This window comes from Poecilia reticulata, chromosome 11 (assembly GCF_904066995.2).
Source record: "Poecilia reticulata chromosome 11, P_reticulata-male-v2, whole genome shotgun sequence".
NCBI classification, from domain to species: Eukaryota; Metazoa; Chordata; class Actinopteri; order Cyprinodontiformes; family Poeciliidae; genus Poecilia; species Poecilia reticulata.
In genome coordinates, this window is record NC_088840.1 from 24,232,032 (window position 1) to 24,257,688 (window position 25,657).

The 25,657-nt window shown below is 38.2% G+C and overlaps 1 protein-coding gene across 3 annotated transcripts in view; it reads right to left on the reverse strand.

Moving 5' to 3' along the window:
- Positions 1 to 1,896: 1,896 nt before the first annotated feature.
- Positions 1,897 to 25,657, reverse strand: part of LOC103472793 (zinc fingers and homeoboxes protein 2-like) — a 146,566-nt gene continuing 122,805 nt past the window's right edge. For all 3 annotated transcript variants that reach the window (XM_008422628.3, XM_008422629.3, XM_081612174.1), the window contains 3 exons: positions 21,019 to 24,300; positions 16,191 to 16,373; positions 1,897 to 8,002 (listed from right to left, as the gene is read on the reverse strand). In XM_008422628.3, the coding sequence (XP_008420850.1) occupies positions 16,193 to 16,373; positions 21,019 to 23,963 (3,126 nt within the window). In that variant the 5' untranslated portion in view covers positions 23,964 to 24,300 and the 3' untranslated portion in view covers positions 1,897 to 8,002; positions 16,191 to 16,192. The remainder of the gene's footprint in view (positions 8,003 to 16,190; positions 16,374 to 21,018; positions 24,301 to 25,657) is intronic.

Sequence of the window (25,657 nt, forward strand, 5' to 3'; positions counted from 1 at the left end):
GTGCAATCTGTGCTGTTTCAGATAATTTAATTTAAAGAGTGAAATAAGGCAAACTGAAACAGCAAAGGAGATTCTGACCCGACTAAAAATATTGCATTTGATTAATATTTTCTCCACCATTCATTTTGACTTGTGCTTCAGCATCGAGGCAAAAGACACAAGTTTACGCCGTTATGTGCCACTGAGTAAACTGAACGGTGACTTGCTAACAGGGCAAAGGCAGAAATTATCAACAATAAAAGTTAAACATGAGCTGGAGGAAAATGAAATGACCAGCACACTATAGAGTGCATATATAAGTTTAAAGAACAATCTACCTGCCTGTAAACATCTTTTCATGGTTGTTTAACATCGACCAGATCTCATCTTTCTTTATCCCAGAAATTGTTTGGAAATGTGTTGTTTTTTCACTGAATAGGTCAGGTTTGTAGGACCAACCTTTCTTTTTTCTTTTACATTTCAGCCAAAATTTCACATTGTGTCGATGACACACAACCTTGTATTTTATAGCTCAAAAAATAAGAAAAGGTGTTATTTTATTTGAGAGTAAAACACAGGGCTCGTTTATGCCAGCAGATAAATGAGATCAAGTTCTTTCCAGAGCTTATTCAATAAAAATAAATAAATGACAGCATGATTATACATGTTTCACATCAAAACATGCTCAAAATTGGGGGAACTGCAAAAAACAGTTTACAAAGGATGGAAGTTAAATTTAGGAATAGACTGATGACCAGATGTCTACATGATGGACAGATGGATGGACGGACAGACGGATGGAAGCCTTTATGCGATCGTGTCACAACGATCAGATTTATACTAAAGTCTGATGCGCATCTGATCTGTTCAATTGTGACCAGAGTCTGTACAGCCAGGTCGCATTCATCCTACCTGAACATCACTGACACGTGAAAAGCGTCACAATTCTGCATCCTGATACATGGAAGCTGGAAAAAACCCCCAAAATAAAACACGCTGGACGACATAGATTATGTCGTCAATGTGCAGTTTAAATATTTTAAAATGTGAACGACCAGGCAAAAAAAAACAAACCCCAAAAGATTTCACAAAATATTGGAACTGAGCATTAAGGCATGTGTGAACACATGCAATGTAAAAATAAAATAGATGGATAAATGTTACATTTCTTACAGTGATAGAAGCACAATAACCTGAGGAATAGTTGGATGACAAACAGACGGGTGTAATAATGGGTAAATGGATGAATGACTCAAGTAGATGGCTACAGGAACACAGAGAGATGGTGGACAAAGAGGGCAAGAGGGAGAAAAGGATGGATTAAGGAGAGATGGATGAATGACAACTAAACAAATTGCAACAGAGAAGGATAAATGATGGAAAAAGATGGCTGAAGGGATAAGAAATGGATGAATGACAGATAAACAGTTGACTAAAGGATAGGAGGAACGGACGGTTGGATGGTGGCCAAAGATGGCTAGAGGGATGAATGCATGAAGGTGAAATGGATGAATGGCAGATACTGTAAATAGATGGCAACAGGGAGGGATGAATGGGAGAATGAGGGATGGTTCACTGAGGGGGCAAATGGAGCAAAGGATGGACCGACTGATGGGTGGTTGGTGAACAGACAGATGTATGGAATAATGATGGGTAACTGGAAAGCAAAGATGACTTTGATGAACGGACATATTTGGGGAATAGGATTGAGAATAAAGTCTGGAAACAAGTTTTCCAGACTGCATAGGAACCAAACACACTGATCTTCTGCAGCAGCTTTATTAAAAAAGCTACATTCTAATACTAGCAATACTCTTTCATAGCAAAACATAAAGACCACCAATTATTTTTAGGATTTCTGTTATAAACGGGAATAAAAAAAACCAAGCAAACAAAGAGAGAGAGAGGCGGGAGGTGTACCCTTTGAAAAAGGCTGTGTTTTATTGAAATACAGCAGACATCAACATGTTGTTTTGCTGACCTGGGCAACAGAAACCTAGCTTGAACACTGCTCCAACTATGTAAAAACAAATAGTCATGGCTGTTATCAGTGTAGCTCCACAAAACACATTCAACCCAAACTGATTCGACTTTACATCCTTTTAGGCCGAAAACTGCTCAACAAAAGTGTTCAGAACTAAAACAAAAAACAAGCTGGTGCTCCACATCAATTTGGGTTTTCAGTGCAAAGTTGCTGGTGCGGCGTGCAAAGCTAAAAAACTTCACACGCCTCGTATAGGAGATTTGGAACAGTGTCCAGACGTGTTTTTGTGTCCAGGATTGGTTGTTTGATAGTAGCAGTAGTAGAAGAAGCAGAATCTCTGTAATGAAGCAGGACTGGCCTCAACATCCCCCCCTCCCCACCGCCACCCTGAAAACAATAAAAACACCTTTATAGCACGTCTTTCCCCCGCCCCCAAAAAAGAAACCAGGAGTCATCCTCTCAGATGCACATGTGATATTTGCTTAGGTTGAATGAGAGATTTTTCTAAAGATAAAAAAATTGTGTTGTATGTTTGTTTTTTTACTTTTATTTTACACACAAACCACTTTTAAGACACTTTTAGGCTGGTGATATTTTGGAAAAAATGTTTTTCCCACTTGTTTACTTGCAAGAAAGGGATTTAAATTTGGTGCAAATTAGTGCAAATTTTGATTGTCACGTATCTCACAATAATCAAGTGGAAATCAGCTTGTGGTGCAACTAAAATGAAGACAATAAGAAATTTTAGCTGTTACTGCTTTGCTAAATTTTCCCTCTTCTCTTAGTTTACATGTAATATCCAACAAAATGCCAAAACACCACACATTTTGTTTCTAAGTTAAGTTGAAGGCTAAGAATGCATCTAATTACAAATTTTTTTTCTCAGCAGAAAATGGATCAGACAAAAAGTTTAGCTGCAAAAGTAAGAAAAAAAGAGTCACTATACAACCTTTTTCAGTAAATACATGTCTATGGAGGCTTTTAATATTGAATCCCCACCAGATGCTGATAACATAAGTAATCAATGCATACTCAGAACTCAAAACAAGCCGATAGATTTTGTGCAGTTAACTGGAATGATTCAGGGAATAGACATTAAACACATCATGAAAAGAAGCTGCAAAAGGGCAAAAGCCAATAAAACCCAGATGAAATCTTTTAGTATTTAGAAAATAAATTCCCCTCCTAAAGATGATTAATATCAAGTGGTTCAAACTGATGGCCTACTAAATGCTTGCTCATTACCAGGGAATTGCATCCGAAGAATTTCATAATGGGTCAGAGTTCTTTCAAGAGTTGCAAAACATACTGCTGGTAGCGGCTGTGCACACATTTAATTGTTCCACTGAGAAAACCTGGGTCATGATTCTAAAACTTAAAGTAAACCAGCTATAACCGGGTTCTCCTCTTGAAGCGTTTCACAAAAACAAAGCCATTTAGAGAGAGCTTTTGAAAGGTCTGGAATTAGAAGGGACAGCTTTCCATAAAAACCACAACGGCTTCCATGATTGCTCACTGCGCAAGACTCCACTGCTGAAGAAAAGGCGTATTAAATCTTATTTAGACTTTGCTGCAGGACATTTGGACAAGCCAAATGACTATCAGGAGAATGCAGGCTATTATCTCCTTCATTGTGATTCCACACACCATGTTTTAAACAGGATCAGTACTGAACGCCACCTCCAAAACACAACAACAAACACTACATCTGACGGGAGTTTGATTTGAAGGTGCTGATTTTCAGAAAATATCTGTTGCAGGTTTATATAGCTGAAGAAAAGATTGAGAAAAATACTTGATAATAATCCAAAGTTGAAACAAATGGTGAAATGAATATCAGTGGACACAGAGGAGAACCAGTATGATTTTAGTTTCTGTTGAACGAAACTAAATTTCTCCTTAGCAATGCTTCAGACTAGTTTCACCATATAGAAAACACTGAAGTGTTACTTGACAAAAAGGAATATTTTGTGAATAAATAAATGTTCAATACTTATTCCCTGCATCAGTTCACTTTTTTGCACACAACAAAACCCTACAGTTAAGTTTTGTGTTTCCAAATTTGTAACAACTTTCAATTAATGGATATGAGGAGACCAAACCTCTGCTTGGACTTATATTTAAAAGAATTACGGTACAGTGGTAGGAAGACATGTTGGATTTTATGAGTGCAAATTTTTTCCTGTTGTGCAAATTTACATGTGAAAGCAGTGGTGATGTAATCGAAGATAGTAAGTGCTTCGTTGTGTTTGTATTTTCACTTTGTTCAGCATGAGAGAGGACATCTCACCAGTTCCTTCTTTGAGTTGTAGTGTGCCCACATTCACAACATTGACATAACTCCTCAAAGCAAATACATTCAATCAATAATCAGAAAAATACTCAAAACTATGCGCTTGCAAAAATAAAACTCTCTTAGTTAGCTTTCTAAGGCGGCGCATCCACCTGGAGGCTCTCTGCAGCGCTGCCATCCTTTTGCACAAGGACTTGGAGCGGCGCAGCGAAGGAGAGCTGTGGTGATGCAGGAGTTTTTTTTTTTTTTCTTTTTCAATCTACAAAGCAATAAAAGAAAAAGCACCTTTATCAACTCATACAAGCAGACAGAGCTTTGCACAAAACCTCAAGACTGCAACTGGACGGATTTGAAAATCACCCCTCCCCCCCCCATCATTTTTCTGCTGAGGCCAGCCCTGGTTTGCATTGGTAAATACAGTATTTCAGATATATGTAGTCTTTTCATCATTAACTCTGACCAGAACACTACAGCGGCAGAAGCAATACATAAAGAAGCTCATATTTTTGATTTTGCTATTATGCTCATCTTTGTTGGAATGGAACTAGTTTCAACTAAGCCTACCGAGCCAACATGTAGTAATGTATCGAATAAAAGGCTATTTATCTTTTTTCATTATTTTCTTTAATCACAGGTGTTCATGATGGTGTGGAGGACTCCAAAAGGAGAGGAAATAAACATAAAGGGAAAGAGGAGAAGAAAGAAAAATTGGACTAAAATAGATTGACGAGAAAGAAAGAAAGAAAGAAAGAAAGAAAGAAAGACGGATAGAATAAAGTATGATTCAGGCAGCATGATGATTCTGGATTGTGTGTTTTTGCTGTTGAGTTTGTAGATTGCATGATCGTTACCATTAAATCCTTCTGCATTTGCCACCATTATGACAGCTTCTTAAGTTTTTTTTTTTTCATTGTTTTTATGTAGTCGTTTGTTCCTTATCAGTTTAAAACAAAGATCCACGACAGTCACTTGGTCATACAAGCATAAGATGTGCAGATTGGCTTAAGTTTGTTTTTGATTTTTTTCCTGGTTTTTTTTTTCTTAGCTTTTCTCCAAAAAAAAAAAAAAAGGATTCCAGACAGAGTGGCTACAATAATATTAACAATAGTAATAATATAATAATAGCACTTGACTTCACTTCAGCACAGTTTAAAAAAAGACAAGAAATAAAGGTTATAAAGGTGCTTTTTTGTGTTTTGTTTTTCTAAAATCTGATTTGATGTGAAGCGAAGTCCCCCCTTCTGCCCCCTTCCTCCCTCCTCCTCCTCCTCCTCCTCTTCCTCCTCTCAGCGGGGAAGTGGCGGGCAGAAGTCCAGTGCCGGTCAGACGAAGAAGTAGTGACTGAAGTATTGCCAACTGGTCTGTCTTTTTCTTTTTTCAGTTTTCTTTTTTCTTTTTTTTCAGTTTTTTTGTAGTGGTTCCACTCTGGTTCAGGACAAAAAGAGGAGAAGGAGAGATGGGAACAGGAAAAAAAAAAGAAAGTTGTACACACACGCACTGCTGGCACCATGTTTGTTTAAAAGTCCGTCATCACAAATAAACAAACAAACAAAAAGAAATCGTAAAAGACTTGAAAGTAAGAGGGGTTTAAAAATAAAGAAAAAGCAAAAAGGAGGGCTGTCGGGGGGACGAATTGCTCCCATTTTACAAAATGTAACAAAATTTGTCCGCAAATTTTACAAATCTATCAGTACAGGAAAAAAACAAACAAACAAACAAACAAATATATCCTATTTACAATGACAACAAGAAGAAGAAGAACCCTTTTTTTTTTTCAAAAGTGTAGTGAGAATGCAGCAGATCCCAGCTTTGGCACACGGCGATTTTGTTTTGTCTGTCTTTTTTTTTTCCATGTTTGTTTGTTTGTTTCAGATCCAACCTGTCTGACGATCCGTCGGTCGATCCGTCGGTTGGTGTGTAGTCAAACTGTTGCTGCAGGCACACATTCAGTGCTCTGGTTCCCCTTCCTCCTCATCATCCTCACATCTCCAAAGCAACGCAGGTCACGCACAACATCACCTCAGCCTTCACTCTGCCCGCCCATCGGTCGAGTTCAACCGCCGGCTCTAATCTGCTTCCTACAGGCTCACTTCGTGGAACGGTTCTGCTATTCAAGAGGCTTTTAAGGGGCTTAGAGAAAAGCACGGATCACCAACGTAGTCTACTTATATACGTACTGGTTAGACTGTAAACAGACAAGTCAAGAAGTTTAAAAGAAAAAAAATAAACAATTAAAAGCTTCCTTTAGGTGATAGTTTAGAACAATTTAAATCTTCCACTAAAGGAAAATGAGTTACTGAATGAATCTGAAGTTTTGCATTTCAAACTCGTATTTCAAGAGTCAAGTTTCAATTTAACCACTTTAAATCTGACAGTTTGACGAGAAAAATCTTTTTCTGTGCAAATAGGAAATTGTCATACAAAATGCACCATTAGTCAAGCATGTGCATCAGGGTGGCTTGTTAGAAAGCACTTTCGCATACAAAAGGTGACGCTTCTTAAAAACTCTAAATGTAGAGTTCCTAATCAGAAATAAAGCAACGAATCTCACTGGTCAGAAAAAAAAGGTAAGAAGTATTCTTAAAAAAGACTTAAAAAGATTCCTGTCAATCTGTTATTTCTCGATTTATTTTTAATAAATTATTTTAATCTTATTTTGACTTTCAATTTTTGATTAAATTAGTAGCTAAAGCTATTACGTTTCGAGTCTTCGCTGCACAGGTATTTTTTTTTTAAATACCTTTTTAGATTTTGTAACTGAGTAAAGGTCGGAGTTGATCTGAGCTTAATACTTTGTGGAGCTAGCAGCCTGCAGTTAACTGCTTACCATATCTACTTCAGGTTTAAACTACATTAATTTAAAATAAGTGATGGGCGTCACCCCACAATGTGTTTTGTTTTGGGTCAGGAAACATTTTCAAACATTATTTTTGGGAGCCTTCTTTCAGCCAGCTGACAGGCAGTGTGAAGAAATGGTGGAGAGAAAGACATTTTGTCATTCAGGCACTTCTTCTGGCAAACCATTAAAAGCACTTAAAAATGCAGCAACAGAGGTTTTGCAACCAAAATTGCTTAAAACCTTGGCAAACCTAAAAAACAAAAAAGTAAACCGGTTTATACATAGTAACACTTTATGAAAAGCTTTAGACAGAAGTTGATAAATTGTTGCTTCTGCCTCCCCCTGCCATGCCTTTAATTTGGTAAAACTGATTGTATAGACAGGATTTTTAACATTTGTGCACTGAAACTCGTTTTTTGTAAATTAGCTTAAATGCCTTTCGATCTAGTTTGTATATATTACTTTTATTAAACCCACTTCACTGTGAAAGCTGGAAGCATAAATATGAACTCTATTAAAAAGGAGGGATTTTTCAATTACTTTCACAGATTGTGACCCTGAATTTCTATTTGAGCTCTTCAGATTTTGGTATGGGTGCACGCTCGCTCATGTCCCCTAATAAAACCAGCCGCCTCAAAAGCCCACTGTTATTTAAACTCAAAAATCGCTCCCATCCTGGGGTTACTTCAGCAGGAAAACATGGACGACACTGCCTCAAACCGGATCGAGGGAGATGTTGTGCGTGACCTCAGATGCGACAATCAAGAGATAAGAATTGGTTTTAAAAAATAATAATACAGTACAATATCTGTTAATTAAACGAAAATAAAAAAAAAGAACTTTTCGTCTCTCCATTCTTCGGATTCTTTCTTCCTGTATGTTTCCAGCAGCAGTGACGGCGGCAAATCTATAAAAAAAAATAGAAAAAGGACAAGAGAGGGGAAAGAGATCAAATAAAACCCTCAGTTTTTTTACAACAAACAAAAATGTCATCCTGATGCGAACTCAGATTATTACTACCTTAAAGAGAGAAACAAAAAATCATATATGGGCACAGAGAGGGATTAAAAAGCAATTGTTGTGCCAGAAGCTGGCACTCTCTGTTCTAATCCTTGTAGGTGGTTTAATGTTGAAAGTTGGCTTTTGTTTGGAAGTGAATTAAATTGGGACCTATAGTCCCTGTGACTACAAAAACAGGACAAGAGATCCAAAAAGAAAACTAAAATATACCAGTGTTGCTACGAAGATCATTCACTTTGGATTTTTAAAAAATATATTTTAAAAGATCAGCGACACAATTACATGATTTAATGTAGAAAATGGCTAGCTTCTATAATAATCTCCATGAAACTAGAGGTTTTAGTTCCCGTTTCTTTAAGAACCGTGGCCATTTCTCAGTTTACCGCAGTTAAACAAGCATGTTAAATGGCAGAAATCAATACTTTTATGTCCACAACAAATACAAGAAAATTACACAGAGATTGCATGGTAACAAAGAAAAAAAAAAAAAAACAAAACTGGAAAATTATGTTTTGTGCAACAGTTAAAAAAAAAAGATTTCTACTGGTGGTTGAGTTTTCCTCGTGTTTTTTTTTTTATTTTTTTAATTTGAATACAAATACAAAGCAGAAAATTACAGCTCAACCTAAATATTTACAGATGCTGTCTGAGAAGACAGATAATTATTGTATTTGAGCTGGTGGATCGTTTTGTGGTATTGTATGGAAACAATCATCTTATCTTGAATGTAAACAAAAGGAGAAGGCTGCAGATTTCAAGAGAAACAAGGTTGGGGAAACACTATTAGCATCATAGAAGGAGAAGTGGAGGAGTATAAATACCTCGGCGGTTACTTGGACAACAGACTGAACTGGAGAAACGCAACAACAAAATCGTATACAAAATCGGACCTTTAGTGTTTACAGAAAGATGCTGCATATTTTCTACAAATCTGTTGTCGAGAGTAATCTCTTCTGGCGTCATCTGTTGGTGTAGCAGCATCAGAGCCAGGGTCTTAAAAATGCAACACAAGCAGTTAAAGAAGGCTAGTTCTGTTCTGGGGACGACTCGATGACCACCGGAGACGATGCCGCAAAGACGGACTCTTCATAAAGTCAAGAAAATTACAGGTAACCCTGAGCATTCTTTACATCTGCCTTTCAGTGGCTGCTCAGTCAGAGGCTTCTTCAGATTTGCTGTAATACTAACTGCTGCAGAATATCCTGCCTGACTACAGGGGAAAACATCAACATCATCAATATGAGTTATGAACATTTTTTATTTCCTTTTGGAATTGATAAACTATTTTCAAATTAAATTAAATTTCACACAATTGACAAAAATCAATCAGCTTTGTACTAAAATTAGTGGGGAAATAATTGGAAATTGCGTTTGATGATGCTGCAAAAAATCTCAGATCCTCATTAAGATTTGAAAACAAATTAAATTTATTACTAGCAGTAAAGAAATAACCAATAATAATTAACTACTCACCACTGCTAACCAGCAGCAGACAATCCAACAAGACCAGAAGAGGATCTAAACCTCATCAGCTTCCCATTGATGAACAGCAGACTAAACTGCAAAACTAAAGTCTAAACGTCTTAGAAAGTTGCAAATTATCATTTAGATATCCAAAACAATTAAAGTTGGAATTGAAGCGAAGAGATTTATAAAAGTGGAACCATAATTTTCTAGATTTTAAAACAGTTCAGGAACATCTGAAAGAAAAAAAAAGAGTTGATCACACTATCCCTAAACATAAAAACTAATTGTTTGGCTGGTGCCTCAAACTAACAATCATGGTTTTAACATTCACGCTTTAGACTTCATTTGTACATGTAAGCTGAATATGTAAAAACAAATCTGTATAATTTTGGAATTAAAGAATCAGTGTTCAGAATCAGTCTCAGTCCAGTTGCTGCTTGAACATCCTCTGATGAAAAAGTGCAGCGATTTGAATGAAATCCATCTCTGACACGACGATCATTGTGCTTCGTAACAAGGAGAAGCAGAGAAGGATAAAACATTTTCCGCAGCGTCTTTTATTAAAATGCATCACATTCCAGTTCGGAGGACTGTGCTTCCTTTGAAGAGGATCTTGCAGCACTTTCTAGTTTCACACACTGATTACTTTCCCCCGTCTGTATGTGCTGCTTTGACATGACGGTTCACGGCGCAGCGGAAAATGATTTAGATCTGATTAACATCGGAAGTGATGCGAGCTTTAGGTGGTTACGGCCCTGTAAAATTTTAAATCTGCTTTGAATCATCGCCGTTTCAATCCACTGATTTAAATAATAAAGAAATAGATTTTCTACTATAACTCATGACTTACAATTATTTGAAAACACATTCAAATCCGAAAGTTGCGATTATTTGGAAACAGGTAATTTCAGTGTCCACTGCCCCTTTGTTTTGAATCATAATAAGAAGCACTGCAGCATTTTAGCAATTAAACCTTCATCTATAAGCTGCGACTGTTGATAAGTTATTATGGGACGCTGCGCCGTGCTACGCTGATTAAATGAAGCCTCAAGCTGCTGTGATTAGTGAGACAGGACAATAGATGATGCACACACACACACACACACACGCACACACACCCACACACACACACACACACCCCTACAGACGCATACACACGCAGACACACACAGATGAGCTGTGGAGATCACAGCACATCAATTTTCACTGCAGGAATTTGCTCCATAAATTGTTATGACTCTCTTTAACAATCGTTCTTCATCACTTCTTCTTAACGTGATCGCTAACTTCTCACCTGAGGTTTTTACTGAGTGGACTGTGGGGGAAAAAAAAACTGTATGAAAAATGATTTGAACACAATATTCTGATCATCATATGAACCTAGTTATTCAAAGTTCTTTGTTTCTCTGATTATTTTCAAGTTTAAAAGGTCGAGTCGGCTCTTTCTTCCTTTTTTTCTCCCCCCATTTTTGGTGAAAATTCATAATAATTGATTTCAAATAATTTTTTAGTTCATTGTTATTCAAAACATTCTCCACAGACACTAAGAATTTTTCTCTGATCTACTGTGGCCTTCACTCCGAAAGCCCGCTGTCATTCACGCCTCACTATTATACTTGTATGTATCGCTATATTCAAAAGATAAAGCTTGAGCAACCTTTCAGATAAATGACTTATGATGTCTTTTAGATGATTAATTCTTTTAAACAGTGTAAGACAGAAGAACAAAAACAGAAAATAAATTGATAAAGGATAAAGGTTTGGTGTGATAAATGTATAATTTTAGTGATACTAGGCACATTTTCGACATAAGACTCAAGTTAGACTGTGTGGAACTGAAACATTGCAAAAAAACAAATTTCACTTCTGACTATAGATAGTAAAATCTGTTAGAAACCACACAGCGCTATGGAAATGTTGGCCTTGCAAAGTGATTCAGACTCATAAACTCTTTCACATTTTGTCCTTTTAAAACCACAAAAATCTATGATTTATATTGGTATTTTATGTGATAGACCAACACAAAGTTGTTATAGCAATAAATATCTGAAAAGTGAGGCATTTGTATTTAGTCCTATTGAGTCATATCTAATGGGCTATGCCTCCACAAAATCTAAAGTTTGAAATTCTTGTTTGTTCTACTTTGCAAAAAAAAAAAAAACTCAAGCTCAGTCCGAACATCACATTTCATGTCATTGACTCTGGCTGCATGCTTTGGATTGTTGTCCTGCTGAAGGTAAATTTTGTCCCGGCTTCAAGCATTTTTCAGCCTTCAACCCACCGCAGCTTCCTCGCATCATGCTGCCACCGCTATGTTTTAATGTTCACCTACTTATTTAGGTGTATCAAATTATAGGGGGGGTGAATAAAAGCACAAGTAACTTTGCACATAAAATCCACTGATGTCTGAGGTTTTAACACAACATGTCATTAAGTTCAAGAAGCATGAATATCTTCACAAGAATCTGTATTTATTAGACGTGAAACTGTGAAAACAAAAGTAATTTTCAGATGTGTTTAAGTTCTGGTAATGAGATAATACATTGAATGGCAGAATGAAGGGTGAATAACAGATGTAGGCTGTTGATATTGTAATATTAATGAAGCGTTTTCTTGTCCAGTGGACAGATTTATCCTTTTGAATTATCAGTAATGTTTAATCTGAAGCATTTGTCTGATTATAAATACTTCTGTCCCAAATTTAAACCCGTGGAGAAAAGTTGCTGGAGAATGGTTTTAATCTGGAGCCAATTTTAAATCGGCAGGGTTTAGTGGATTTCAGCTTTCACTTGCCACAGTCATCTATCAGTCAGCCAAACTGATCTGGATAGCAGATTTCCGCCTCCAATAATACCTGGCACCTGAGCAGAGCAGCTGCAGTAACAAACTGAGTTTACATAGCAGCTCATGTTCATTTATCATCCTACTCTCAAACTAAGTCACAACCACCCCAACACCTCCCCCGGCTCTTCCGATAACACAAAATTATCATTTTGTTTTTTTATGCGCTGCACCACTGCTGCTGGAATAAACCGGGAAAGTGACAGTTTGATGGAGGCTTAAGCGCGTCGGACAGTAAAAGCCGAATTTCTGTAAAAGAAGAAGAAGAAAAAAAAAAAACTTCTCTGTGCAAATATGTGACGCTGCTGTGTTGCGTTTGCCGGTGCCGGCTCTGATGTGTGGGTTGGAGTGGAGTGGGGACCACGAGAGCGGAGGAGTCTATGAGCGCGGCTGCAGCAGACTCGGGAGCAACAGTAAATAAATCTGCGTTGTTGTTCTGGAGAACGTAATCAGTCGGCATAGCAACAAATAAAGACAACCTCTGAGGCTCTGGAGGCGCTTTGTCAGCAGGTCAACCCTGATGATGTTAAAGGCACCGCTAGTCCATCATATTCTAACTTATAACTGTTATATTTTTGTGACAATGATACTCCCACTGCATAAATTTCATGTGGCAAATCCATTTTTTAATTCATTTTACATCAAGAGAACCCTAAAAAGAGTGAAAAGGCCTGGAATCCATATTTACTACTGCTGACTTGACCCCTGTAGTCTGTTTTTTGTTCCACTTTTGTTGAAAGGGGAGCAGAGTTAAATGGCTTACAAAAGATGACTCCAAATGCAACACTGGGCAGTCTATAGCTTTGAAAAGAGAAATATTTCTTCACTTCCAAACATCAAATCACCAGGGAGGCAAAAAAGAAATAAAAAAACGAAGTTGGCTTCCAAAGTGCTGTATTTGTCACGGCGTCGTTTTTACTAAGTAGAACTTTTGAACATCAAAGAACTGGCCACTATTTTTGTGTTAAAAGTCTTTCTTGTAGAGAACAGCACATTTACATTTATTTTAGGAGAGTGAGAAACGTATTTGTTGTTTCCCAGTGCTGTCTGTCTCCTGTGGGACAAATAAAAAAACACTTCTGAACTCAAATGTGAAGGTAGAAAAAGGTGCACAATTCTTTTTTTAAACGCCGCATGTCATTTGCAAAAACCCACGGTTGACTATTTAAAACACTGCGTATTGATTATTGATTTTAGCTGTCAAGTGTTGATTTTGATGCTACCCTAAAGTGGTGGCAATCTTTCCAAAGTGACAGTGTAAGAAGTTGTGTCTCAACCTTTTCCTTTTGTTTTTTAAACAGACATTTGTCTTGAAGAAATCATTTGAACAGATTCTATTTTGATGAGCAAAAGCCAAGCAGGCACATTAAGACATTCAATCTTCTGTCAGAACAGACAGTGGAGGGAACAAGCAGTAGACTCTGTCATCACTCTTTGCCCTAGGCAGAGCCTTTTATCTATGAAACTTTGCCACACTGGGGGGTCTGCTGCTATTTCAGGACTCCAATAATTTATAACCCCCCCCCTTCCAACAAAATCTTTAACCAAGTCACTGTTCAGCCAAAACTCATACAGCGACACACACAAACAAAGACTGGTTGGATTTGTTTGTTTGTTGACTGGGATTGAGGTGTTGGCTTCAACACTGACAGAACGGGGGGGGGGGAACATAGTGGGGGACACTGGAGACCAGTGAGGACCATGCTGAGACAAATCAGTTTTCAATGGAGTGGGAAAAAAAAAAAAATCTGCAGATTTTTGTTTTTTTTCGCAGAGCAATCTGCAGTTATTTTATATCTTAAAGCAGAATATTCAATAAAAACGTGAAAAGGAGCGACATCGGGGGACTTGTCTCAGCTAATTGCGAAGCTACCGCAGACTACTGAAATGTGCAGCCTTTTGTTCTCTGTAATCTATTAGTTCATAATCGAACAGCAGAAAATTACTTGCTGCTAAATTCAGAGCGCTTATAGTTAAATGGACGGATCATTTTCTTTGCTGGTGGGGGACAAACTTACATTTGGTGTATTCTGGACAGAAATTACCACACTTTTGGATACTTTTAAAAATAATCAACCTTGTTCAGTTTTTGTTGTAGCATACAGCAGTCAGTATAATGTTAAATTGGTGAAACACGTAGCACGACTATAGTGCTATTATAAACGATTATAGAAAAGTACTTCACTCATCTGAGACCTATTACTTTGAATAGTATGTCTAAGACACACGTTTTTAGATGCATCTTTTTTCTGATTTTAACAGAGTAAAACGTAAATTATTCCATGCAGACTATTATGGTACCAATCTGCAGATTAAAGTAAAATGGGATTGTAAATTATTTGGGAACTTCAATATTTGTGAAAGTGTTAAAAAAAGCCCAATATGTCTGGAGATGCACCAGTGAATCAACTAAGAATTGAATTTGGCCAATTTACCCTCAGCTGGCTCCAAGCTGTGACTGGCCGGGAAAACAGTTATAAATCTGACATCTTTTCCATATTTTGCATGGCTGCAGAGAGATGCATGTGGTAGAGATCGGCTCTGCCAACACTAAGAAGGTCCAATCCACGCATCCAGCATACCAAAATAAGATAATCAGCTAAAAGCTTCTGCTAATGTCATCACTTTGAGAAACCCGGCAAGGAAGACATGATTTGAATACTGTCTGGTCTTTACAAAGACGTCCCCTTTTCCTGTTTGACAAAAACTCAGCAAGTTAGCAGCTCCAGAGGAATAAAACATAAAATCATAAAGCATGCACCGTTAACTTCGTTTTGAGGTCAAAAACTATATTCCAGCTCTAGATGCCATTGCTAACAAGTCATTGGACGAATATATTAGTTTGAAATGAATCACTAAGGTTCTGCTTATAAAAAGACAGTAGGATAGCATCTTAACATTTAAGATGTTTGGGATTTTCTTTGTTTCTACAGCATATATTGACATTGCTTTTCCATTCTTCTGACTCTGATTGGTTCATAGAGGTGCCAAGTATTTAACTCAACCAACGGGATATGAGATATTCAAATTTGATCTCATCATGTTTAGAACTTAAGTTTGCTTCCACTACATGATCTTATTTGAGTGAAATGTTCACAGGTCTGGAGGATTTATCAAAACAAGCATAAAACAGTTTTAATTGAAAGGAATGAACACCAACAGTGATATATCAGTGAAACATAATTGATTCTTCATTCTGGTCTGTGAGAAAGGTCAAAGGGCACATACACTGGTGCTATCAACATGTTTAACATGTTCAAAAGTGATGTTCTTGGAAGACATTATCATCAGGGTTTGTTGGTTGGATGAAGGAGAAAAGATGTTGATGTTTTGTTCCGACTTTATTTTTTTATTAACAACAAAATTACAAAGGAAACCTTTTAAATTCACTAAATCAACTTTAAAAGGTGCGGAAAAATAACTAAACATCAGTGAGGCCCCTGAAAAACTCTGGCTGATATTTTAGCGAGTAAAAGGAAGGTTATCAACATTTTTTTGACATTTTATAGAAAAGTAATTAATCCCCAAACAAAGAATTGACTAATACATGTTATTATATGTGGAATCTGAATGTAGCTGCAGGTTTAATTAAAAATGTTTGCCTTCAGTTTTTTTTTAAATCAAGAACAAAATTTTTTTTATTTATTTTCTTATCTGCATCAGATAAAAGAGGCCTTATTAGAAGTCTTATTATTTTCTCAGGTTTCTTGGAGTCAGTATTCAACACATAAAGTCACTTTAGAGACATTGCAGAACAAGCTTTTTACCTTCATCCTGTAAGCCGCCCGGATGTCTCCTCCGCCATCTTCCTCTCTCGGTCCAGGAGCAGCTCCCGTCCCCTCCTCAAAGGTCCGTCGTCCAGCCAGCTCCCGAACACCTCCCGCGCTCCTCCCATGAGTCCCCCATTTTGGGCCCCGTTCTTCATTTCGGCCATACTCTGCTGCCTCAGTCTGTTGGGCCAATTTTAACACCACAGTTACGGTAACAATAGACACCATTAAGTTCCATTATTGTTCCTAAACGCGGCCACTAAGACCCTGCTGGACATCACTGATGAGCCTCATATGAATGATAATGTGTTTGTGTCATCTGGGTTCTCTGCTTAGACAATGATAGACGGGACAGGATTCTGGTTCATTAAGTCTTTATAATGGATAGAAAAATATTAGATGTTTCATAGTAAAACTTCTCATTTACAACAAGGTGATCATCTTCTATTACAAGTAACCTAATTTAAATGCTGTGCATTCTTTAAAAGTACGGCTAAAAAGCATTTTTTTATTCCAAAACCAATTGGAAAGGTCTGAAAAGTAGTATAGTCATTCATTTGAGAAGTGAGTATCGTTAAAGTATAATTTACATTTTATTTGTTTTTCTGAATCTATAAGAACTTCAAATTAGCAATCTGTGACTTTTTCATTCTAAAGGATATAAATGACACATTTCACATCATGGATCAAATTTCATTTTCCGATCAAGCGAAGACAAATGGTGAAGGAGGAAAACAAAACTACAAAGCTCTCTGCTAGAGAACTGCTGCACAGAGTGGCATCTTGGGATCCGTTGCTCTACATAGCAACTTTCTACTTAGGAATGCAACCTCTGTTAAGTTATGTTCGGTCCTCACTTTAGAGATTTTAAAGTTTTCCCCTCTGGACGTTGGCATAATGTCGATGGTCTCTTTAACCTGCTGCTATTGTCATAAAACCACAAGTGTTGCCTTTATTGATGCTGACCTGTCAAACTTTTCAGTTTATTTATTGTATAACAACGCATGTGTCAACTGATAAGCAGACATAATGCTAGTTAATTTTCCAAATTACTATTGGCTGTCTAGGTGCACAAGTTTCATAGCTGGAAAATTCCTTTTCTGTTCTACCATCAAAGTCATAAACATGTGGAGTTCCTGGAATTACTTGCTTAAATCTGATCTGAATAAAACTGAGCATGACTACGACCATTGTTAGTTCAAAGAGTTAATATGTGGAAAATGTTATGTACGTTGGAAGATACTTTGCATATTTGCAGTAAATAACTGTTCACATTTTTTTAATGAAACACTAGAGTACCCGACTGAGCGACAGTCCAGGTTGAATTTAACCCCCTTAAGAGATGAGGTCACTTATACCCAACGAGTTTTTTTACACTGTGCACAGTCCAGAAAGTTCACACTGACCCTGAGCACAAGGTTTCCACTGTAAACTTTGTGCGCTTTTACGAGGTTTTATTTGAGTGTAGCTTTGGAAAGTGACAGTCTGATGGGAGAATGTCACGGTCCCTGCACTCTGACCGTGACATTTGTCGTGCTCCTTCTGAGCGTCGCTTTAAGACCACAGGAAGGGTAAATGTCAGGAGTGGACAGTCATCATTAAATCTGTCTATATAGTCTTAATAAACCAGGTGGCATAACAACTTGAAGGCTCAATAGGGTCCAAAGGCAGATTTGTTTGATATATAAATACATACTTTGTACACATGCTTCTTTTGTCAGTAAATTCTTATTAACTTTATACGATTATTTTGAAGTACCAAGGATTTGTTTCTAGACTTGTTAGAACTGCATTCTACTAATTTTTCAAAGTTTTCAACAAGACTTCTGCAACTGAAAAACTAATCTTAAACTGGAATATGACTTAGTATTAGATTGGGTGTGAATGGTTTAATTTTATTTATCTATTGGGATGTTACTGTTTAACTTTTATTTGTAACTTTTAAATTCTGCAAATCCTGACTTTAGGGTTTACAAAAAAAAAAAAAAAAGAAATCTGAGTCAATGAATATCCTGGTTAAACAAAAATAAAGAAAATCATATTTTCACATTTATTACTTTTTTATATAAAATTGAAATAAATACATCTGAATTTATTTATATTCTAGTGGCTCCATATTAATTGTTTTTGTTTTAAACAAATTGTTTCCTTTAAGTCGGATCCTTTGCTAGAGGAACATCATGCAGTGTAGCCTATTTATTGACTGTAGTTGTTTAAATCAATATCAAGAAATAACACAGCATTAAAAATCAGAATAACAGGAGGAGTATTATCGAGGCTGTTTATTCGTTATGGATGTTCCCAACTTCTCAAGCACACAAATATTCGGCATACATGACACAAAATATTATAAAAAAAGCTGCTTTGTAGGCATTTGACTTTTTTCTGAATTTAGAAGGTAGTAAGGTAGTTGTTAATCATTCTTCTGATATTTAGGGTAATGAGGTGATTGCCCATTATTATACTTAATGTGAGTGGGTCATAAGTGGAGAATTTTTAATTAATGAAAAGAAACTAATCATTAAAATAATGCCACACTCTATGGGTACTGCGAACATTAAAATAGTGAACTGCTCATATCACGTGGAAACCTTTCAACTGGGATATCATACTTTATATATTACTTTACTGTATATGAATTTATTTAAGCTAAAGCTAAACTCTAGCGCAAGTTGTCTTAAGCAATATGTGTGCATTTCTTTGTACTTTCAAAAGTTTAAGAGACGTTAAAGAGTTTAAATTGTTTGAGACTTCACAGAACCAGCAGCAGCAAGAAGGATTTCATTGTGCTGTCAGCGCAGGTTCACATCGTGGTTTTTTTATTTATTCCCAGAGCTCACTCCTGGGAAGAATAAAATGCTTGCCAAATTATTGTGCAGATATTGGTTTCCAACCTAATGGCTGTGTTATCTGGCCAAACATGTCCCAAGCTGCTCGATAGGAAGGAAGACTAAATGATGTCCCATATATTGGTAGGCTAACACCTTGAAAACAATGGTAATATGGTAGCTAGAAAAAAAAAAAGCTGACACCCATTGAGAGAGAAATAGAAATTCATTTTGGATGCACAGGTCACCAGAAAAAGTGCCGGTGGGCAGAAAATTTTGCTGAAGATAATAAGAGAATATTAAGTAAACACTGACTGCATAAAAGTGGGTAAGAAGTGAAACTAAAACTAGTTCAGAGAATACCGGATGATGAAATATAACAACCTTGGGAATTGAATCCAAATAAACTTACCTACTCTGAATCATTTCTATTAACTCGTCCATAAAACTGAAGATTTCAAGCTGAGGCACGAGTTAGTTACCCTGAAAGCTGGTCTTGATATAATAGTCATGACAACGTGTTCATTTTCTACAGCTCAACCAGGACAAAACAGAGGTTTTAGTCATTGGTCCTGAGACACACAGGGAGAAACTTCACACCAAATTAGGTGCTCTGGCACAACACCCATCTAGAATTGTGAAGAAGCTCGGCATTATTTTTGATTCAAATCAATTTTTTTTTTAAAATAACTCATTATTAACACAATGAAGACACATTGTTCCAGTTAAGGAGCTCTGCCAGCTTAATACAAGCCAATGTAGACATTTTCATGCATGCTGTTATCACCTGCAGAATTGATTATTGTGATGCTCTTCTTTGTTATCCAAAAAATTCCCCCCAAAAAAGTAAATGTCATCACTGGAATCAATACAAAACTAAGTTGCACATCTTCTGAAAAGGACCAGAAAGAGAATCTCTGTGATTCTGATTCTCTGCCCCTTTATCCTGTCTTCTTTAAATGACTTTTAAAGCTTTGAATGTGCTTAGTCCAACATATCCTTTTTATTTGCTTTTGACATCTATTAGAAACAGAGGTCTGCAGATTCAGGTATTTTATTAATCCTGAAAGCTACGATGAGGCATCTTTTAATTACTCTTGACTTCCACTGTAAAATGACCTTCCTCAGGACCTGAGGGCAGCTGGGAGGGTTCAAAGTTTTTAAGACAAACTCAAGGAATATTGGTTTAGCAAAGCTTTTAATCATGTTCTGTTGCCACTAACTCTGATATTTATAAAGCAATTTTTCCTGTGTTAATAGCCACTGTCCATAAAATAAAAGATCACTGAGTTCAGGTGATCAGGTGCTTTTGATGTACCAAGTAGCAGGTTGAACCTTCACTGTAGCTGTGACTTAACTGCTTACATTTGCGTTAAGACTTTACCAACACTTTTACATCATTTTTTAAAAATTTTAATTGCATTATAGAATCAACACAATTTGTTTTGTTACAAAATGTAGTTTCTGGTATTGTTGTTGATAAAAGTGTTTTTACACTTTGTAAATACCGTTAACAACCAATGGAAAAGTTCAACTGCTTCATCACAGCTCGACCAAAGGAGGCCAACACTGAGACAGTCGTAGGCAAAATATTGCAGAACTAAATGAAGTTACACAGAAATTTCAAGATTCTCACAGAAACATAGTTGCACTTTAAACATCTCCATTTGTGTTGAGCACTGCATGATCTGCAAGACTACAGCAATGGTCAACTTTTGTTTTGCTTTCTCTACATTTAGTTTTTGGTCTATATTTAACTGGTTTGTTAAAAGTACAAAAAAAATCAACACTAATAATTATGCCACCAAGAGGTTAAGGTATTTCTGCAATTTTTCTTTCAGACAGATATATTCAGGAGCATATAGTAGAATATTCAAGGCTTGAAGACATAATAAGTGCAAGAATTTATAAGTTTTTTTAAAATAGTTTTTTAATCATGTAATTTTGAAACCTACATTTCTAAATGCTAATACCAATGATAACCAAGATTAAAGTACCTGCCAGCAAACTGGTCTTGGAGCTCAGTGTGCTGCTGATTGTTGAGACTGTTGGAACGCTGGTCCAACAGCCATCCAAGCTCCAGCTCCAGCACTTTGTTGTTGTTTGCTACGGCTCCTTCCTGACAACGCTGGATGATGCTGGATGAAGTTTTCTCAGGGGAACACACAGGCTGCCCCTGCCCTCCATTTATTCCATTGTTGTGAAAGAGTTCTGTCAGTTCCATGCTCTGCAGCCGAGTGTCAGTGAACCAACGAGCGAGCTCGGAGCGAGCAAGTCCTTTCCGACCTTCCAGCTGGTGTAACTCCTCAGGGGAAGGCCACCGTGTTTGAGCAAAATCGTCCTTGAGGAGTGCCAGTGATCGGCTGTCTGGAGGCACTGAACAGGTATTTAAGTTAGGGATGGAAGAAGCAATGGAGAGGGCATGTGAAAGTAAAGGAGGGCTCTTAAGATTGACCACATTAGTGTTTGCTTTGTGGACCCCGTTCAGCTGTAGAGTTTGATGCTGATGTGGATGTAACTGTTTCTCCCCTATGCCAGGAGTACCACTCAATTTCTTGGTGCCCATGGAGTTCAGAAGGGCTTGTTCCAGGTTGTCTCGTAGTGCACGGCGCTCCACAAACCAGCTGTCAATTTCCTGATGAGACAGGCGGGTCGTGGCTGCAAGATTGTCCACATCGCTATGCGTGGGAAAGCTGTTCCGCAAGAAATTCTCCTCCAAGACCTTCAGTTGTTTTGCTGTTTTTCCTTTCATCCTTTCCAGCAAAGGGAACTGAGTCATCACTGAGGACTTTGGATTAAAATCTTGCTTTTGTGGTGTTGAAGCATCACCACTATCCAAATGTATGATTCCGTTACTGTGAGTAGGGAACGTCTGATCTGTGAACATTTTACCATCCAAACGGGATGTCCCATTAGCCTCTGTCAGAGGACTGACAATCTTATCTCCTCTGGGGTAGCCAGAATTAATCTCTAAACTCTGATGCTCCTTTAGTTTCTTGCCCTCCAGAGGGAACCCCTGAATTTGCGAAGGGATTTTAGCTGGAGTGCGGACAGACTGGATGATGGTTGGCCGCCTTATGTGAGAGTTTATCGATGGAGGAGAGTTTGGCAGGTTCAAATCAGGCAAAGGGTGAGTATTAGCATGCTTTTCTTTGGGACTAATGGTTGTAGTTCGGGGGATTAGCAAACAGTTTTTAAATGGTGGGGCATATATAGGCGGAGGAGCTATCATAGGCCTTGTTAAGGACTCTGGAAACACCATGGAGGGCAAAGAGACCAGTGGCTTTGTCTTGGAATTTCCAGTTGCAGAGAGAAACTTCCCTTTGGAGGACGACAATAGTGATGACGATGAAGATGGTGGCAGCATTGAAGGCACAGGAAAAGATGGCCTCTTCATTTCTGCATTGACTAGCGGAGCTGCTCCAGGTCTTTTCATTTCCATAGGAACTGGCGGTGGAGCCATTGGTAGTCGGTCTTTCTGGGGTGGAGGTGGTGGCGGAGGAGCCATAAGAAGCTTGTCTTTAGGGTCACCAGAATGAGGGGCCACCGCCATGATAGGTCGCTTTGCCTCGGGACCAATCTGTGACGCTAGATGTGTGGTCAGGGATCGTTTAAGATTGTGGCTGGAACCAATTGTCACCCCTGCAGAAGAATTTGTGGATGAGACAATACTTAATTCACTGGACACAGTTGTCCGCACCTGACCTGGGTGCTCGACAGTTGTGTGAACAATAGGCTGCTTGGACAATTTGGCAGGGGGATGAGATATAGGACTGGTAAATGTGTGATGGGCAGGAGGAATAGAACCATTAAACATTTTCTTTCTGGCTTCCTCCACCTCTTCTGGGGACCAGGTGATCCCTTGCTTCAGCCGCTGGGTGGTGAACCAGACTTTGATCTGCTCCTCCGGATGCTTGGAGGCAGCCGTGAGCCATGACAGCTCGGCATGAGTTGGGTAAGGAAACTTGTTAAAGGATGAGATCAATGTCAAATTGTCGTCTAAGGAAGGGTTGTATTTGGTGGTGTTCAAAGGAACAGCTATTTTTGGTACAGAGTTAAAGTTGGGTGGGCGCTTAAGCATTGGGGTGACATGAGAGAGCCCTTGAAGCATGGTGGGTTCAGGTATGATAACTGTTCCATTGATGTTTAATGCTGTGATCTGATCCTTCTGGATCAAACCATCCAGTTGGCTTTGAAGGTCTGCTCCTCCAAACAGGGATTGCATGTTACAGGGTGTTTTTACTGTTGTAGATATACAAGGAGGAAACATGGAACTACTGTTGCCTTCACCTTGTTCGTCTGTCATTTTGCATTCAGCTGAATTGTCTTTGCCTTCGATTGTCTGTTCTAAGATAGTCTGATTGTTCCTTTGTATCCTTTTAAACTTGAAGTTTGTCTCACCTGGGTGCTGGCTTTCATTATGCTCCGTGAGTGAGTCAAACTTCTTGGTGTTGAAGTTGCACACAGCACAGAGATACAGTGGATTCAGAATGACGTTAGGGTGACTAGAGTCTACATGTTCCTTAAAGTCACTCAGGTTCTGCGTCAAAAACGGACAGTATTTGCATTTGTACCCTCTAGGCTGCTTTTTCTCTGACACCTGTTCAGATTCAGTTTCTTTGTCTTTCAGTTCACTTATGTCTACATTTTCCATGACGTGAGTTTGATCTCCTTTATCGGACTCCAGCTCTTGTACTAATGGCTCAAGGTTTTGTGTTTCCACTTGCTTTAAAAATGTCCCCTTGTCAGTGTTCTCTGCATTCTCCTGCTGTGGATCCTGCTTTGCATTGGTTTCTGATAGTTCTGAGTGTCCGTTTGCCGTCATGGCGTTGGCAGACAGCTTTTCCATATCCATCACGTCTTCTGGATCTTCTAGCTCATCGGGCAGGTCGCTTATAACTCGGACCATGCAAGGTGTGGAGGACTTTCTACGGCTGGACATGATGACTGTTGCTGCTGGTGTTGGTGGTAATAGCTGTGCTGGTGCTGCTGATTGTTTTTTAAGAGACTGTGGATTTTGGCTGATAGTGCTGGTGACCAAGCTTAGCGGATTGTTGGGTCTTTTTAAGCGAACTTTACTGAAGTGGATAGTAGCTGATGATTGTGGATACCAGTTGGTGGGTGAAGGAGTAGTCTCCAGCGTGCAAGAGCGAGGGTGAAAACCAGCTGATGGAACGGGCCCAGGACCGGCTGTGCAGTGGCGTCTCCCGCTCACCGTCAGTGTCAGCTCCCAGCCTGGGCGTCATGGGAGGGCATCACAGACAGCAGCAGGGGTCAAGCTGCAGAGACAGAAGCAACAAGAGGGAAAAATAGATGTTCATTATCTGAGTCATTAAATATTTATTGTAGAATCACAAAAGCATGCTAAGATGTAAGAAGAAAATATCTGCATTAAAAGGCGAGATGATGTTCCGCATGTTGAAATGTTACGATTACAAACTTAAAAAGTGTTCTATTGAAATTTCTTGTAATTGACCAAAGTAATTCCAAATCATAGGAAAAATAGAAAATAAATAAATAAAAGTAAAAATATAACAGGTATACAATCTTCCCCCGTCAAAGAATAACTTGCTGAACCACCTTTTGTTGAATATGCAGATGCAAAATCTACTCTGGCATCTGTGAGCATCAATTTCCAAGCATCACAACACAGATTCAAGAGGAAAATTTAGGACTGAACCTTTAGTGGGCCTTTGCACATGGTAGCTCTCTCACTGCCTATATGCTTAAAATTGTCCTGCTGGAAGTTGAACCTTCAACAAAAGTATTTTACCATCCATCTTTTTGCCAACCAAGTTGATGGTGTGTTAAGCACAACGTACATTTTGAAAGTAGGACAATTAGATTAATTTTGGTCTCATCTGAGTAAAAGACATTCTTCAAAATTTTTGCTTTGTGGCAAACTAAACATGGAAAATGATTTCCTGAACTGCTGTTTCTTGTTCTTCACAATACTGTTTCAGTAGAGTTCTCGAAGGCTACACTTACGCAACAGGCAAATGGGACCCAAATCTCATTTTTTTTGCCCATATCCAATCCATAGCAAACTTTTTCATAGCAGGCTGAGCGGCACAATTCCAATCTTTTCACCTTCCAAAAATCTTATTTGTGCCACTTTCATGTTGTGAAAGTGATGTAAATATTGTGTGTTCACTGCGTGTTAATACATGTGAATGTATAGACAGTTTTAACTGTTTCTAGAATGGTCCTAAGTATTCACATATTTCACGTTTGCAAGGAAAAATTGTCAAGAGTGGATCTGTATAATTTGTGAATCGAGGGACAGCCACGGGTTAAAACAAAACAACTCAGTGTTGACAAGTTACATCAGCCTCCATTTCCTTTAAAATCCAAGCCAGGTTTCTGTGCCGGTGCATGTCCAAACATTGCAGGAGCCTTGTTACGTCAGCCTTAATCAGATGCTGGCAAATTAAAAACACCTTGTGACAAAGCCAGGAGGCCTGGAGTTGAGAAACGAGAGGAGCCCAACTTACGACAGGAAAAGAGAGGGGGACAAAGACAGAGAGAGGGAGAGAGAAACGGCATTCTTAAAATATTACCAGTAATATGGCTGCCACTTAATCAGGACACAGTGTTCCAGGCCAATTGCTTGTAAATGCAATGAATTTGAAGAGT